This window comes from Schistocerca cancellata, chromosome 2 (genome assembly GCF_023864275.1).
Source record: "Schistocerca cancellata isolate TAMUIC-IGC-003103 chromosome 2, iqSchCanc2.1, whole genome shotgun sequence".
Taxonomy (NCBI): domain Eukaryota; kingdom Metazoa; phylum Arthropoda; class Insecta; order Orthoptera; family Acrididae; genus Schistocerca; species Schistocerca cancellata.
Window position 1 is genome coordinate 662844014 of NC_064627.1, and position 15209 is coordinate 662859222.

Genomic DNA, 15209 nt, shown 5'->3' on the forward strand with positions numbered 1-15209 from the left:
GATTGCACGGAGTGTTATAAACTTCTTACCATGCAGCATTGCGAATTGTACGGGAGGACACCTTTATATATGGTAGTCTCTGCCTCGCGCTTTATATTGATTTACAAGGAGCAGATTGAGAAGTGGAGGCAGAGCGACGGTCTGAGGTGGAGCGAGCAGTGGTTCAGCAGCGAGGCGAGGTAAGGCGACCCCGTGGCGTGGTAGCTTCCAGGGCCGCCCGGCACCAACAAGTCCCCGGCGACCCGGTAAGGCGGTTGGTGGCGGTGGCGGTGGCGGTGACGTCCTCGGGCGGACCTTCCGGAGCCGGCTGGTACCCGCTGCGGCGGCGCACCGGCGGCAGTCGCAGCGCACCCCGCGAAGCGAGATGCGGCAGGCGGCAGCAATGGCAGCGGCAGTGGCAGTGGCGATCCTCGCCTTTACCCTGGCCGCCACAGCTGGCGTGTCCGCGGCGCCCACCACGGACCTGCAGCTGGACCAGGCAGCCGCAACCTCCACCACGGAGGACTACACCACAGTCTCGCTCCTCGCGGAAGACGTGCCCGTCGATGAAGAAGAGCCCACCGACCGCGCCGTCAGGCCTGTGCCGCAGCAGCAGCCCGATGCTCAGACAGGTCAGTGTTCATTCTCTCGCAATGCCACAGTACGCACTTTTCAATTAAAATTGTTCTTACGCAAGTGACACTCGTCTGGATGGTGTAGAAGAGTAATCGAGCCGTAGGTTCTTATTTTACTGGCTATGGAAATGCTTATTACGTCTCGATAGCTACGCGGTCAGCGCGGTGGATTGCTATCCAAAGGGGCCTGGGTTAGATTCCCAGCCGGGTCGGAGGTTTTTCTCGCTCGGGGGATGGGTGCTGTGTTATCCTCAGGTCCATATCGACGTAACTGACATTACGCTATTGATATGGCTGAATGGGCGCTTCCCGAGAGCCAATAAATTGAAAAAAAAAAAATACCTGGATGCTGTCACACAACCAGTAGGGTTTTGTTGCATCATGCGCAAGGGCATCTGCAGAAGTTTACCCAACAGGAGGCAAGATTCCGAAACTGTCACTACTAATACGACTGATTCAGCGGGTTTAAGAACGTTTACCGGCCTCGGTGGCCGTGCGGTTCTAGGCGCTGCAGTCCGCAACCACAGGACTGCTACGGTGGGAGGTTCGAATCCTGCCTCGGGCATGGATGTGTGTGATGTCCTTAGGTTAGTTAGGTTTAAGTAGTTCTAAGTTATAGGGGACTGATGACCTAAGATGTTAAGTCCCATAGTGCTCCGAGCCATTTGAACCATTTTTTTAAGAACGTTTAGTACACCAAAAACTGAATTTGACTCAAATTCCACAAAACTTGTTGTATCTGAAACGCTAGATAGGTCTCCACTCCAGGTTGTTTAGGTAGATGATTTTGACACCGCAGTGGTAAACATATTTTATCTCACAAAGGAATTACACGCATTGGCTGCGAGTGGACATCGATTTATATTGATGGTGATAGTTGAAAATTTGTGCCGGACAGGGATTCCAACCCGGGTCTCCTGTTACGAGGCAGCTGCTCTGATCTCTAAGCCAGACGGACACAGTGGTCATCGTAACTGCACTGACTACCCTAGGATGCCTTCCGTCAGACACAAATTCTCAAGTTATCCGCACACTACAAAAGTAGTGCCCCTTGCCCATTAAGGTGAGAACGGCCAATGATCTCTTCAGTGCGGATGCACACTAGGATCGAACTCTTACGGAAAGCGGCGAAATGCGGCGAAAAATAAGGATAATAGGCAAGGGATGCAACATTAGTAGTGTGTGGGTAAGTTGAGAATTTGGGTCTGACGGGAGGCGTGCTGCGTTGTCCGCGCAGTTGCGAAGACCACTCTTTTCGGACGGCTTAGATTCAAATGGTTCAAATGGCTCTGAGCACTATGGGACTTAACTTCTGAGGTCATCAGTCCCCTAGAACTTAGAGCTACTTAAACCTAACTAACCTAAGGACATCACACACACCCATGGACGGCTTAGAACCGACACGGTAGCTCCTCGTGTTCGGTCGAAGCACTGCCTGACCTCTGTAATAAAAAAAGAACTGAATGAAGTATTCGACGATAAACTCGAAGGGGGTGTCATGTGATGTCCGTCCAGAGAAACTGACAAGAACAGTATCGAACAAAATGAAGAAAAAAAGGATGGCATTAAAACCCCGTAAAAAAAAACAGCGGTCAGAGCATCTGCCTCGTAAGCAGGAGATCCGGGTTCGAATCCCGCACTGGCACAAATTTTCAACTCTCCCCATTGATTCACATCAGTGCTCCCTCGCTGTCAATGCCTGTAATTCCTTTGTGTCTTAATTCATAGAGGCTGCTCGATCAAAATTGTATCTATTCTTTCGGACATGTCCAATAGAACAGACGCCACATGTACATATTTCATCTGTATATACTAAGCACATAATTTTGTATTTTTGATATGAACGCCACCAGTTTGATCCGGCAAGCCCAACCTTCATTTTTCTTGTGATTATTTCTAGGGTATTCAACAAGTTATTCGCAATAAATATTTTATTTGGTGTACCAATAATGACAAATCTTTACATAAAATTAAAAATCTGAACTTAGAAAAAACACTGAGATCAGTTCCGAAACCATGATGGCTTGCAACATAAACAATCACGGAAAAAGAGCAAATTAATTCCTCAACGCGGAGAAACTGAAAGAAACAAAAATCAAGAGAGAGCATTTAGATTTACTAGAATCATAGATAAATTGTGCTAGAAATGTGCGAGAATTTTGAAATGAATATGAAATCTGCGCTTCATATTCCAGGAGGGGGAAATATTTCCCTCTTGTTCCTCACGCCTCTTAACGAGGCCTAAAGACACAGTCACGACGCGAAAGCTTACACTAAATGACGTTCTTCTTTCGAGCTTGCCAGCCCATCCATCCCGTTACGTCGTAATTCAACAGCTGTCCAATTTAGTATTAGCTTTTTTTCTCATTTCTGGCACTGTACTGCAGTTTTGATAAGAAAAGGGAAGTGGACGCCCCCAAAAGTAGCAAATACTTCGTACGCAAGTAAAGATTCTGGAGACTAAACGGCACGGGTTGTTTAAAAAGTGGCCGTCTCCTGACGCTATATACAGGGCGACGAGGCTTCTGTTACGGAAAGTGCCGGCCAGCGCATATACAGTCAGTGCCGCCTGCCTTTGTCCCGGGGTAGAATAAAGATGAGTAATCTATAGCAGCAGTTGCCTTGTCAGTGTTTCGCTGTATCCCAACTCTGTAGCGGAAGTCACTATGTGTACTTGAACGCCAGCACTTGGCCAGGGTGTAACCGATATGAGTGCAGAAACAGGAGTTTTCTGGATATGTTCAGCGTTAAATCCCATGCAGCTCAAACGCAGTGCGTACATGTGTCGATGGTAGCGTTAAATTTCCCAGCCTCTTCAGTCTCAAAGAAGAAAGGTAGGGCCGGCCGTGGTGGCCTGTTGCGATTTGGTGTAAAGATTTTATATATTTTATTCCTAATAACGAGCCGGCCGGAGTGGCCGAGCGGTTCTAGGCGCTTTAGTCCGGAACCGCGCGACTGCTACGGACGCAGGTTCGAATCCTGCCTCAGACATGGATGTGTGTGATGTCCTTAGGTTAGTTTGGTTTAAGTAGTTCTAAGTTCTAAGTGACTGATGACCTCAGATGTTAAGTCCCATAGTGCTCAGAGCCATTTGAACCATTTTTGAGAAAGGTAGGCTAGATGTTGGCACCAGGTTTCATATCACCCTCTGGTTTTCTTTTATTTTCATAATTCGCCATAACAAAAAAGGAAACAATACATCCTCTTGCTGGCTACCACAGTAATTCTGAACAGACGTGTGATTCACTAGAATGAGATGAGATGATGCATTCTACGTCACTACTTAATAACGCGCTGCAAGCATATCGTTAGAGACAAACATCTGACTCATTTTTTGATAGAACAAGGAATCTGTTAGAGTTTCTTAAAACGAAATTACTTTTTTTGTAGTTAGAAAATTGAATGTTGTATAGCACTGGTGCCTAGTAAATGGCAGGGATGGATTCAGCCGACTAACGGAAAGGGTGTTCTTCCTTCGCGTGTTTGTGGAGTATAGGTGAGTGTAAGGGATGCGAGCTTTGTGTAGTGTTATTTATGTGTTGTACGACTATGATAAGAGAAAGGAAAAGGTGATACCCGCTACCGACACATGGCCTGCTCTTCTCGAATAGCATCGTTGGGCCCACCGAGCTTTCCGAGGGCAGACCACCATCAATAGTGTCACATGCGTTCTCTTCATGAGACTCTGCGGAAAGGTTTAGAATTTAATACAGAGCACTGGTGCAAGGACTGGTTATCAGCAGCCTTACGCCTTCACCTCTCCTCCCCTTCAGGCTAAATATTGGCAGTGAATCTTTCACTCAACACCAGGATTCGAAGCGGCGTACCTCAGAGTCGGGCGCCACCGCACAGGCTTGCTTTAGCGACTGGGTACGGAGGTAGGTTTTTTATTTAATGGCGCCATCTAGTAATATATGGACGCTACTGATCAATATTTCGATTTTAGTGAGTACACAGATAGGATTATACAGATAGTAAGAAAAAGTCTGAAAAGTTTCTAAAGATGTCGCAGAGTAAGTTGTGCTGAGAGATAATTGTTAAGAAAAAAATTCGATACGTTCCGCCTTTTCCATGATAATTAGCAAGGAAGTTAGCCAACAAGGCCGTTGCGCGCGCAAATTCAACTGGTCCACCAAATACAATTAGCGTCAGTTGTTCCCATAGCGAAGATTATAGCGCAGACACTGTTCAGCCTTTGGTTCTGGTCCGGTCCTTGCTACTGTCCCGTGCCCAATGTTTGTTCGATTTTAGGCAGCCGACCAGAAAACACGCTTGGCAACACCGTCTCTGGCGGACGACTTGAATTTGCGTGCGCAGCGGCCTGATTGGCTAACTTATATGCCAATTAACTCGGAAACAACTCAACGTATCGAATTTTTTAGTTATCAATTATTTCTCAGAGCAACGTGCCCTGTAACACCTTTACAAGCTTTTCAGACCGTTTCTGACCACCCTGTAGATGAATATTCACGCAACGAACGAAGCATAGGATGTAAAGTAGAGTGAGCAGACGTCCCGTATTTTACGGGATCGTCCCGTATTTAGTTTCAGTTCCTTTCTCCTCGGCAAAATATGGACGGAACGAATATTGTCCCGTTCTCATTAAACGTCTCGTATATTTTGAAATAGCGTATTTTTAAGTAACGTGTAGGATAACCAAATGAAGAGCAAATGTGGTCATACACAGAGGTTAAAGAAAATACACTCTTTGATTATACCAAACTGAACGAGGTCTCACATTTTGAATTTCCTTACAACTCAAGATAACTGCTACAAGAATCAGCAGGTCATTACTGCCTTTGTGCTAGGTCTACCTTGAACTAATGCAACTGTAAAAGAATGTCCTCGATCGCAAATGATTAATGAATTGATGAAATGAAGGGGTTTAATGCCGAGACCTTTAAGGTAATAGTTACAACTGAGATTCATTTTTGCGATACCTCACCTTTTGATTTTTATAAAATTCCGTTTGAAAATATAAAACTTCTGAATGAAATAAATTCTTCTACAAAACACAACAAAAAAGATTTTTCAGAAACTACCCACGGCGAAACTTCCGGGCCAATTGATATTAAAATTTGAGTTACCCACATAAATAACAATCATTTTCCAGCCTAGTTAAAAACATCCTTATATTAAAGTGATATATTGTGTTTGGCACGTGACAACAATAAAATATTTACTCGATTAGCAACACAAGGTAGTTTGAGTCTTTATAGTGAGCATTTTAAGAAAATGGTACGATGATCTGTGTAGTTGTAGCGTAAACCAAGTAGTTTAACATAAAGCTACTATGTAGATACGGTATTAACAAAAGTTTTCACAAAATTTCGGTTCATTTTCAACTTCTAATTTGGGTCCTACATTTTGTTTTTGGAAATCTAGTCAACCTTAATGTAACGTCCTTCGACGAAGAGGTCATTACAGACGGTGCACAAGTTAATATTGTAGTAGGATGGGGAGGGATATGAGTCTCTTCCTTAAAAATAATAATTAAAAAAAAATGATCCCCACATTCGCGATGTAGGGGAACCACAGATAACCTAAATGAGAATCGCTAGACAGAGATCTGAACTCCCACTCCTCAGACAAACAGATACACTTTAAATTCCATCTGTCCATAGTAAAGATATCCTCGAGGATGTAGAACATAAAACAAAAAAGAGATCCTTGACGATGTACAACATAAAATAAAAACATTAATACATATTTCCAAAACAAGAGACATGGTACGAGGTGCATTCAAGTTCTAAGGCCTCCAATTTTTTTTCTCCGGACTGGAAAGAGATAGAAACATGCGCATTGTTTTAAAATGAGGCCGCGTTCATTGTCAATACGTCCCAGAGATGGCAGCACCGTACGGCAGATGGAATTTTACCGCCAGCGAGGAGAATGAGAACTGTTTCAAATATTTAAAATGGCGACGTTTTCCTTGCTTGAACAGCGTGCAATCATTCGGTTTCTGAATTTGTGTGGTGTGAAACCAACTGAAATTCATCAAAAGTTGAAGGAGACATGTGGTGATGGAGTTATGGATGTGTCGGAAGTGCGTTCGTGGGTGCGACAGTTTAATGAAGGCAGAACATCGTGTGACAACAAACCGAAACAACCTTGGGCTCGCACAAGCCGGTCTGACGACATGATCGAGAAAGTGGAGAGAATTGTTTTGGGGAATCGCCAAATGACTGTTGAACAGATCGCCTCCAGAGTTGGCATTTCTGTGGGTTCTGTGCACACAATCCTCCATGACGACCTGAAAATGCGAAAAGTGTCATCCAGGTGGGTGCCACGAATGCTGTCGGACGACCACATGGCTGCCCGTGTGACATGTTGCCAAGCAATGATGACGCGCAACGACAGCATGAATTGGACTTTCTTTTCGTCGGTTGTGACAATGGATGAGACGTGGATGCCATTTTTCAATCCAGAAACAAAGCGCCAGTCAGCTCAATGGAAGCACACAGATTCACCGCCACCAAAAAAATTTCGGGTAACCGCCAGTGCTGAAAAAATGATGGTGTCCATGTTCTGGGACAGCGATGGCGTAATCCTTACCCATTGCGTTCCAAAGGGCACTACGGTAACAGGTGCATCCTACGAAAATGTTTTGAAGAACAAATGCCTTCCTGCACTGCAACAAAAACGTCCGGGAAGGGCTGCGCGTGTGCTGTTTCACCAAGACAACGCACCCGCACATCGAGCTAACGTTACGCAACAGTTTCTTCGTGATAACAACTTTGAAGTGATTCCTCATGCTCCCTACTCACCTGACCTGGCTCCTAGTGACTTTTGGCTTTTTCCAACAATGAAAGACACTCTCCGTGGCCGCACATTCACCAGCCGTGCTGCTATTGCCTCAGCGATTTTCCAGTGGTCAAAACAGACTCCTAAAGAAGCCTTCGCCGCTGCCATGGAATCATGGCGTCAGCGTTGTGAAAAATGTGTACGTCTGCAGGGCGATTACTTCGAGAAGTAACGCCAGTTTCATCGATTTCGGGTGAGTAGTTAATTAGAAAAAAAAAGCGGAGGCCTTAGAACTTGAATGCACCTCGTAATGTTCCTTCCACAGTTCCTACACGACTTACTCAAGAACTGATTGAAAGAAGGCTCTTTAGTGCGAGGATTTTACTTCTTCAGTGATCGCGAAATATATCTGAGTCTAGCCGCAGCCTTCCCCACAATTAATGTAGTCGTTCCACCTGAAATGGCTGCCGTCAGATACTCATACAGTTCTTGAAGGCTGTGACTGATTGCAGTCACCGATCAGCGATTGATTAGAGTAACGATCTCTAATCATTTCGTATATTAACGAACATTGCATTATACACTAAGAAGACAAAAAGTCATGGTATAACGATATGCACGTAAACAGATAGCGGTGGTATCGCGTACACAAGGTATAAAATGGCAATGCATTGACGGAGCTGTCATTTGTACTCGGGTGATCCATGGGAAGAGATTTCTGACGTGATTATGTTCGCACGACGGCAGTTACTAGACAGTGAACGTGGAATGGTAGTTGGAGTTAGACGACTGGGACATTCCATTTCGGAAGTCTTAAGGGAATTACATATACCGAGATCTATAGTGTCAAGAGTGCGCCGAGAACGCTAAATTTCAGATATTACCTCTCACCACGGACAACGCAATGGCCGACGGCCTTCACTTAACGGCAGAGAGTAGCGGCCTTTGTCTATAGTGTCAGTGCTAACAGGCAAACAACATTGCGTAAAATAACCGAATAAATCAATGTGGGACGTTCGACGAATGCATCCGTTAGGACAGCGCGGCGAAATTTAGCGTTAATGGTCTATTGCAACGAACGACCTACGCGAGTGCCTTTGGTAAGGCTAATGCCACATTAGGCGATTTTCTCCTCTCGATAATAATCGCGGCTGGTGAAGCCCTCTAATAGTGGAAGTGAACTTTTTGTCGTAAACAGTTTCATTCCGTAGTGCTTATGGCAGTTGGGAATTGTGACTGTTGCTTCCGATACATTGATACAGGAGGATATTGACGCGATGGTAATTCAAATGTTTTGAAAGGAACTAAATTCTGAAGAGCACTTTATAATGGAAGGTTACCTTTTCCAGACGCCAGACATTTGACTGATGAACTCAACAATGAAAATGTCCCTCTCGTATTTATAGGTGAGAAGGTTTTGCCCTTGATAAACACTTGATGCAGTCTTTTGCAAGAAAATCACTCACATTCTCGAGGAGAGTGTTTAATTATACGCTGCGTAGAGCAAGGCGTGTAGCAGAATGTTCGTTTGGCATCCTTGCTGACAAGTGTCGAATTTTCCACTGGGCCATAGATGTTAATATTAACTTGGCTGAAAGTGTTATAAAAAACTTGTTGCGTGCTGCACAACTTTGTGCGGAAGCCTGATAGCTATCGGTTTGAAGATTTAACTTGTTCTCTGGAATCTACAGAAAACGTAGGACTAAGAGGTAGCAACCGTGGTTGTGACATTAAAGATACGTTTTGCAACTACTTCTGCTCTGTGGAAGGATCAGTTCCTTGGCAAAATGCATACAATGTCGGCAAAGATAACTAGACGTCTGCAGACGAGAATGTCATTGTTGTCATAAGCTGTACTTAATAGTTACGCTATTTGGTTTATGAGTTAAATACCTAATGCTACGAATACGGTCACAAGAATACCGTTCTTTCAAACAACTCTTTGTAGTCCCCTTTTAACTTTTGAAATAACTTATTCCACAAAACCTTAAGTTAACGATTTTTTTCAACTTATCCTCAAAACTGTTATTTTTTTAACCTTAGGTAATATTACATTAAGATATTAGTATGAAAAATTTGTACAGATTCAGAGCATTTATTTTTATGACCTTTTTAAAATATTGAAAATAGTCTGAAAATACCTCTAAAAACATTATATTAAATCATGCAAAGTTTCAACACAATTAATTAAATTGTTTTTGCGTAACAGGTTTGTACGCATTTCAAACTACTAGAGGGAATAGCTGTTTATTTTCGTTGTGTTTCATGTTATCTTCCTACACAATATTCACGCATTTAATATTAGGACGTTTAAGAGGAATTCAGAGATGATAATGAGTTTTAGTAATAATGAAATGTTGTTCGTGATTGTAGGAATAACACTTCTCTTAAACAGGGCATTATTGTAGAAAAAATATATTTTTGTCCGCCCCACGATTAAATATTCATGATAATACGGAAAAATCTGCAAATTTCTTCATGATTTCTATCTTTTCACCTGTGTACTTGGACGTGCGTGTGTGTCATATAAAAACTTCATTTGTGTTGCCCTCATTTATAGAAAAATTGATTTGTTCTCTCGTGAAAATATAATAAAGAACTATTGTGGTTCCAAAGCATAAGGTACGCACATTTATCATTGCACTTCTATCGATAAGTAAGTAGCTTGATAATAAATTCAACCGAGAGGACTGCTGCCAAGATCAGGTAGGGACCATCGAACATTTCGGACTGTGTTTGTGAAAATTCACACAGAATCAGCAGAAGCAAACACTCGTGAGTTTCAAAGCGCTACGAGCTGAGCAGCTCGCACAATGACTGAACGACTGTGTGTGCAGAGTTTAAAAAAATGGGGTACGATGGTAGAGTAATTCATAAAGAGCCGCATATTTCTGTAGTTAATGCTAAGCGACGCTTGAGGTAGTGGCAGTGAGTAATGAGAAAGAGTGATTCGGATTGATGAATCGCTACATTCTGTGGCAGTCCAGTATAGTTGGTTTGGCGAATGCCTATTTCGCGGTTAGGATGTGGTCGTCTTATTGTGTTTAAGAAAACGCTAAATGCGGAAGGATGTGACACGTTTTACAGCATTTTGTTCTACGTACAGTAGAGGTGCAGTTCGGAGACGATGATTGTATACGCGTGACAGTGCATCCTGTCTTAAAGCAGAATCTGTGAGGCAACTGTTTGTGGACAATAAATTCCTGAAATGGACTGACCTGCCCAGAACCTAATGAAACACCTTTGGGATGAGTTAGACTGTCAACTTTGTCCCAGACCCCAGCGTCCAAAAGCACTACCTTCTATGGTTCCGGCTCTTGAGGAAAAGTGGGTTGCTGTTCCTCTATGATGCCGCTCGGCATGCTGTAGCACAGTCTTAGGCCATGATTCGTGCCATGGGCTACTGAAAATGAGTGTCAAGACATAACCGGTATGGTCGCAGAAAACGTTTACGTGAGTTTTGACTATAATAAGTCTTGATGTTAAAACGTTTTGTAGCTCAAATGTTCAAATGTATGTGAATTCCTCAGGGACCAAACTGCTGATGTCATTGGTCCTTAGACTTACACACTCCTTAAACCAACTTGTGCTAAGTACAACACGCACACATACGCCCGAGGGAGGGCTCGAACCTCCGTCCTGAGGCGCCGCGCAATCCATGACATTGCGGCTCTTACCGCCGTGTAACTGTGATAAACATCAACGCACAAGGGCGTCAGCACCCGAGGGGCAATGGGGTGTGGAGGGGAGTTCTTACACAAAGGATAAAATGTAATGTGGTCAGGTGTTTTTCTTTCAAGAAAATGACTTTAAGGTCGGTATTACGCAGGTTTTTAACGGGACCAGAACTGGAACTTTCTTATGGCTACAGTCAAGTCGCCATTTGTCTTCCAAAATATTAAAAATACTCCATACCCCATGTCTGTCTCTCCCCCACCCCCTCCCAATAAACTACCGTATGAGCGCCCGTGTGAACGTGCCAAATCTGTAATCATACTCAGTGTGCCATTTTTGAGGAATGGTATTGGTTTAAGTTCAATCTGAGAAAGGTGACACATAGCATTTTATTTACATCTCGACAATGTAATTCCATAGAAAGAGTAAATGATCGACACCGTAAAAAATCTTAGGACAAAAACTAGATCAAGAACTGAATCTTCGAATTTGTGGCGTCACATTGAAGAATAAAGGCTATGATGACTGCTGCAGATCAATAAAAACTAGAAAATTACATTTTTTGTATTATATTCTAGGTCGTACATGAACAATGCAATCTCCCACCAAAAGACATATGAAACATATATAATGAAAATAACTCTATTGAGATATCTCTGTAGTGATGAGCGTTAACTGTGGGTTCTAAAGATTCTTAAATACTTCATACAAAATAATTTTCCTTTTTTGTATCCAGCGTGTATCATAATCAGTAGTGGAATGTGACATGGAAGCAAAATCTTCCCGGTAGGCATGTGTCCGCAAACGAGCCGCTTACAGGATATCCCCGATTATATTGCTAGGAGCAGCCACGAGCTTCACAGTTAAATATTATCCTAGTTCATACAAGTGGCTTCAAATTTCACCCATTACCCATCATTGGGAAAGGCGATGGATAGCTCACCGACGCATTTGTCTTGTGATGTAGCACGACACCAAACGCTCCAATATGGTCCAAGACGGACAGCTCGACTAGGGCTTGTACCTTAACCTTTCGAGATCACCTGACCTCAATCCTCTCGATTTTTCTATTTGGATTCGTCTCGGAAGTGTACTAACGGTCCAGCCAAAAGCCTGAACAACCATCTTATGCAGAGAAGATGCGCAGGAAGAGAGCAATGACGTACTGGAAGATACCTACAGGGATTTGGAGCCATGCAGCAGTTTTGATGTATTCTTCCGTAAAATCAGTAACTGAAGTGCGGGGCTCACCATCCATCGAAATGGATTGCCTCCCCTCTTTAAGCAATTTAAACCATCCTCGAGCTATGCTGTAGGGAAAAACATATTCTCGATAGGCCTTCTGTAACTCTGGACAGGCCTCAGCTGAAGATCTGTTGAATGCGCGTACACAGTAGGCCAAGTGAAGCCAACGAACGACAGCCAGTGGATTCGGCCAAACAATGGTCGCCAAGGTGTTGGTGTTCGGACCCTTATTCTCAACAAACCGAGGATTTGGGGCCAAGGGATTCGGCCATGTAGGATCACAGTTGACTCTGATAACTTGTTGAAATTGCTCCGATTTTGTTGTTGTTTACAAGTGGCGTTTTAATTACGGCTCCACCGGCCGTCATTATAAGAAAAGGATTTAGCAGTAGTCACATCTGCAGTATTTATGATACATCAAAAAACTGATCGTCAAAAAAGAAGAAGTAGAAGAAACGACTCTGGTGGACGGCCTCTCTTTCGAAAAGTAGGGAGCAGTGTGTTAGGAGAAAATTAATGTCTGATCTCAAAACTGAGTTGGAATAATGGCTGTTTCATAATTTTTGCGAATGGGGCTTCAGATTTCGAATTGTTATTGAATTGTGCAAACTCTAAATTTTTCGAAAATGACACCGCTATTAGGAGAGCTGAACCTGTAACAGAAATATTAATGGTCGAACTGAGACATTTAGCTATTAGGAATTCGTATGACATCTCAATGTACACCTTTAAAATATCAAAATAATTTCGTTTGTTTCTCTTTGTCGTTACACATCCGTTCAGCAGACACAGCAAATCGCTACTGAACCAATGATCATTCGACCTGTCGTACACACTAGAGGAAGGGCCCCCAGAGCCAACCCACCGCCAACGCTTTGATGTTACCGCCTGCGGTCCGAACCGCAACCAAGGCCTATCCGCTTCGTAGACCCCGATTTATCACCCGTACACACTACGAAAAACTCGCGCAACAATATGGTTGGTAGTCATTCGTTGGTCATTTCTAGAGACGAAAGCAGATTCTCAAAGCCCTACATTATACATCGCGAGTCATCTCCATTGTTGCCGTAGGCGATTCTGAACGTGTCTCCACTTGCCAGCCTCGCACAGGCGGGAACCAGGGTCCAGAAGTACCAACAATCAAACTGGCATGGCGTGTAAGCTAGCACAATTTCGTAATTCATAAGACAAAATTCTAGCACGACAAATTTTGACGGAAAAAAAGTATGATAATTCTTCATTAATAGCCCTCATAGCTACCGAAAGGGGTATGGACAGCCACGCACCACAAGCATCTTTCGTGTGCATGTATTTTCAGCAGAGTTGAGCTTCACGTTGAGTACCTGGAAACACTGCGTGACTCACTAGGGTCCGGACGGTAACCCTTTGTATTAATTTTCAGAAAAAAGAAACAAGTTTAGTAGCATGAAAGTTGTCTACTCTATAGAACAAACAGTAGTATATGCTATACAGGGTGTATCATAATTAGTTGCGAAAACTGATGCGAGTGAATGTATACTGTAACAGAAACAAGAACGTTCAGAAAACACGAGTACGCAAAGGACTAGTTTGCGAGACCTGCGAATGTGTGGATACGAGCCACCACTGACCTCAGAACAAATATGTTTCAAATGTAAACCTTTCAGTTAAGTCCCTGTCTAATTGGTCTCAAATTCCAGACATGAGCTTCCTAAACAAGAAATGCCGTATTACTTCAGCACGTGACATGTTATAATTTCCTGTACACTCGTTCCTGTTATAGGACATGTTCTACTTGTCGTTCTCAATTTTACACGCAATACTGCCGTCGTCTCTGCAACGAGTTACGAATTCAGTTAAACACCACCGGATGATCTGTTATACCTTGACAGCACTGCCTACTTCACTGCTACAGTTTATCAACTCTTATCAATGGGACTGCTATATACACGGTCCAGTCAAGTTAATATGACCATCGTCTATGTTCGACATCAACGTAAACTAACCACCCAAAGAAGGGGGAGGAACTACATCTCATGGTGGAAACTCTTTTTTAGTGTAAGATCAGTGTCCAGTGGGAAACTCAGCCAGGCAAGTACTAAAGACGTTAAAAAAGTTCAAGATACTCACAAAAGTAAAGTGAAAAATAATGTTAGTATATTTCATCAAAATATTGGGGGATTGATGAATAAAATTGATGAGCTTCTGCTTTGTTTACAAGATATAGAAAATGAGAATGTAATAGATGTACTATGCCTGTCTGAGCATCACATTGTCACTGATATGCAAAAGGTTAGTATCAATGGGTACAAATTAGCTGCACATGTAAGTAGAGATAATATGAAGAGAGGAGGAGTTGCCATATATGTCAAAAGCTTCCACAGTGTACAAAATTTAGAAACTAAAAAATTTTGTGTAGAGAAACATATGGAAGCATGTGCCACTGAACTAAAACTAAATGATGGCACTTTCATAATTGTAACAGTGTATAGGTCCCCCTCAGGGAATTTCCAGCTATTTCTAGAAAACTTGGATGCTTTGTTGTGCTATCTGTCAGACTGGGGGAAGCAAATTATCATTTGTGGGGATTTCAATGTTGATTCCCTGAAAGAGTGTAATAGGAAGAATGACCTTGTAGTATTACCCAGTTCTTTCAATTTGAGCTCCGTCATTGATTTTCCTACTCGGATAACAAAGAACAACAGGACATTGATAGATAACATTTTTATAGACCAAGATAAGTTTGAGGACATAAATGCGTATCCTGTTGAGAATGGCCTTTCATATCATGGTGCACAGCTAGTTACAGTACATGACATAGCTCCATGCAGTATATCAAATCAGAATTTCAAAGCAGTGCGTTCAATTAACAATATAAATATTGCAAACTTTAGGGAAAGCCTACAGCAGCTAGACTGGGATGAAGTGTATAAGGAACCCTGTGCAAACTTG

At 42.9% G+C, this 15209-nt stretch overlaps 1 protein-coding gene across 1 annotated transcript in view; it reads left to right on the forward strand.

The window, feature by feature from the left end:
• Window positions 1-349: 349 nt before the first annotated feature.
• LOC126162355 (nose resistant to fluoxetine protein 6-like) overlaps window positions 350-15209 on the forward strand; it is a 170557-nt gene continuing 155697 nt past the window's right edge. Inside the window, exon 1 of the mRNA XM_049918809.1 lies at window positions 350-611. Coding sequence (XP_049774766.1) covers window positions 365-611 — 247 coding nt within the window. The 5' untranslated portion in view covers window positions 350-364. The remainder of the gene's footprint in view (window positions 612-15209) is intronic.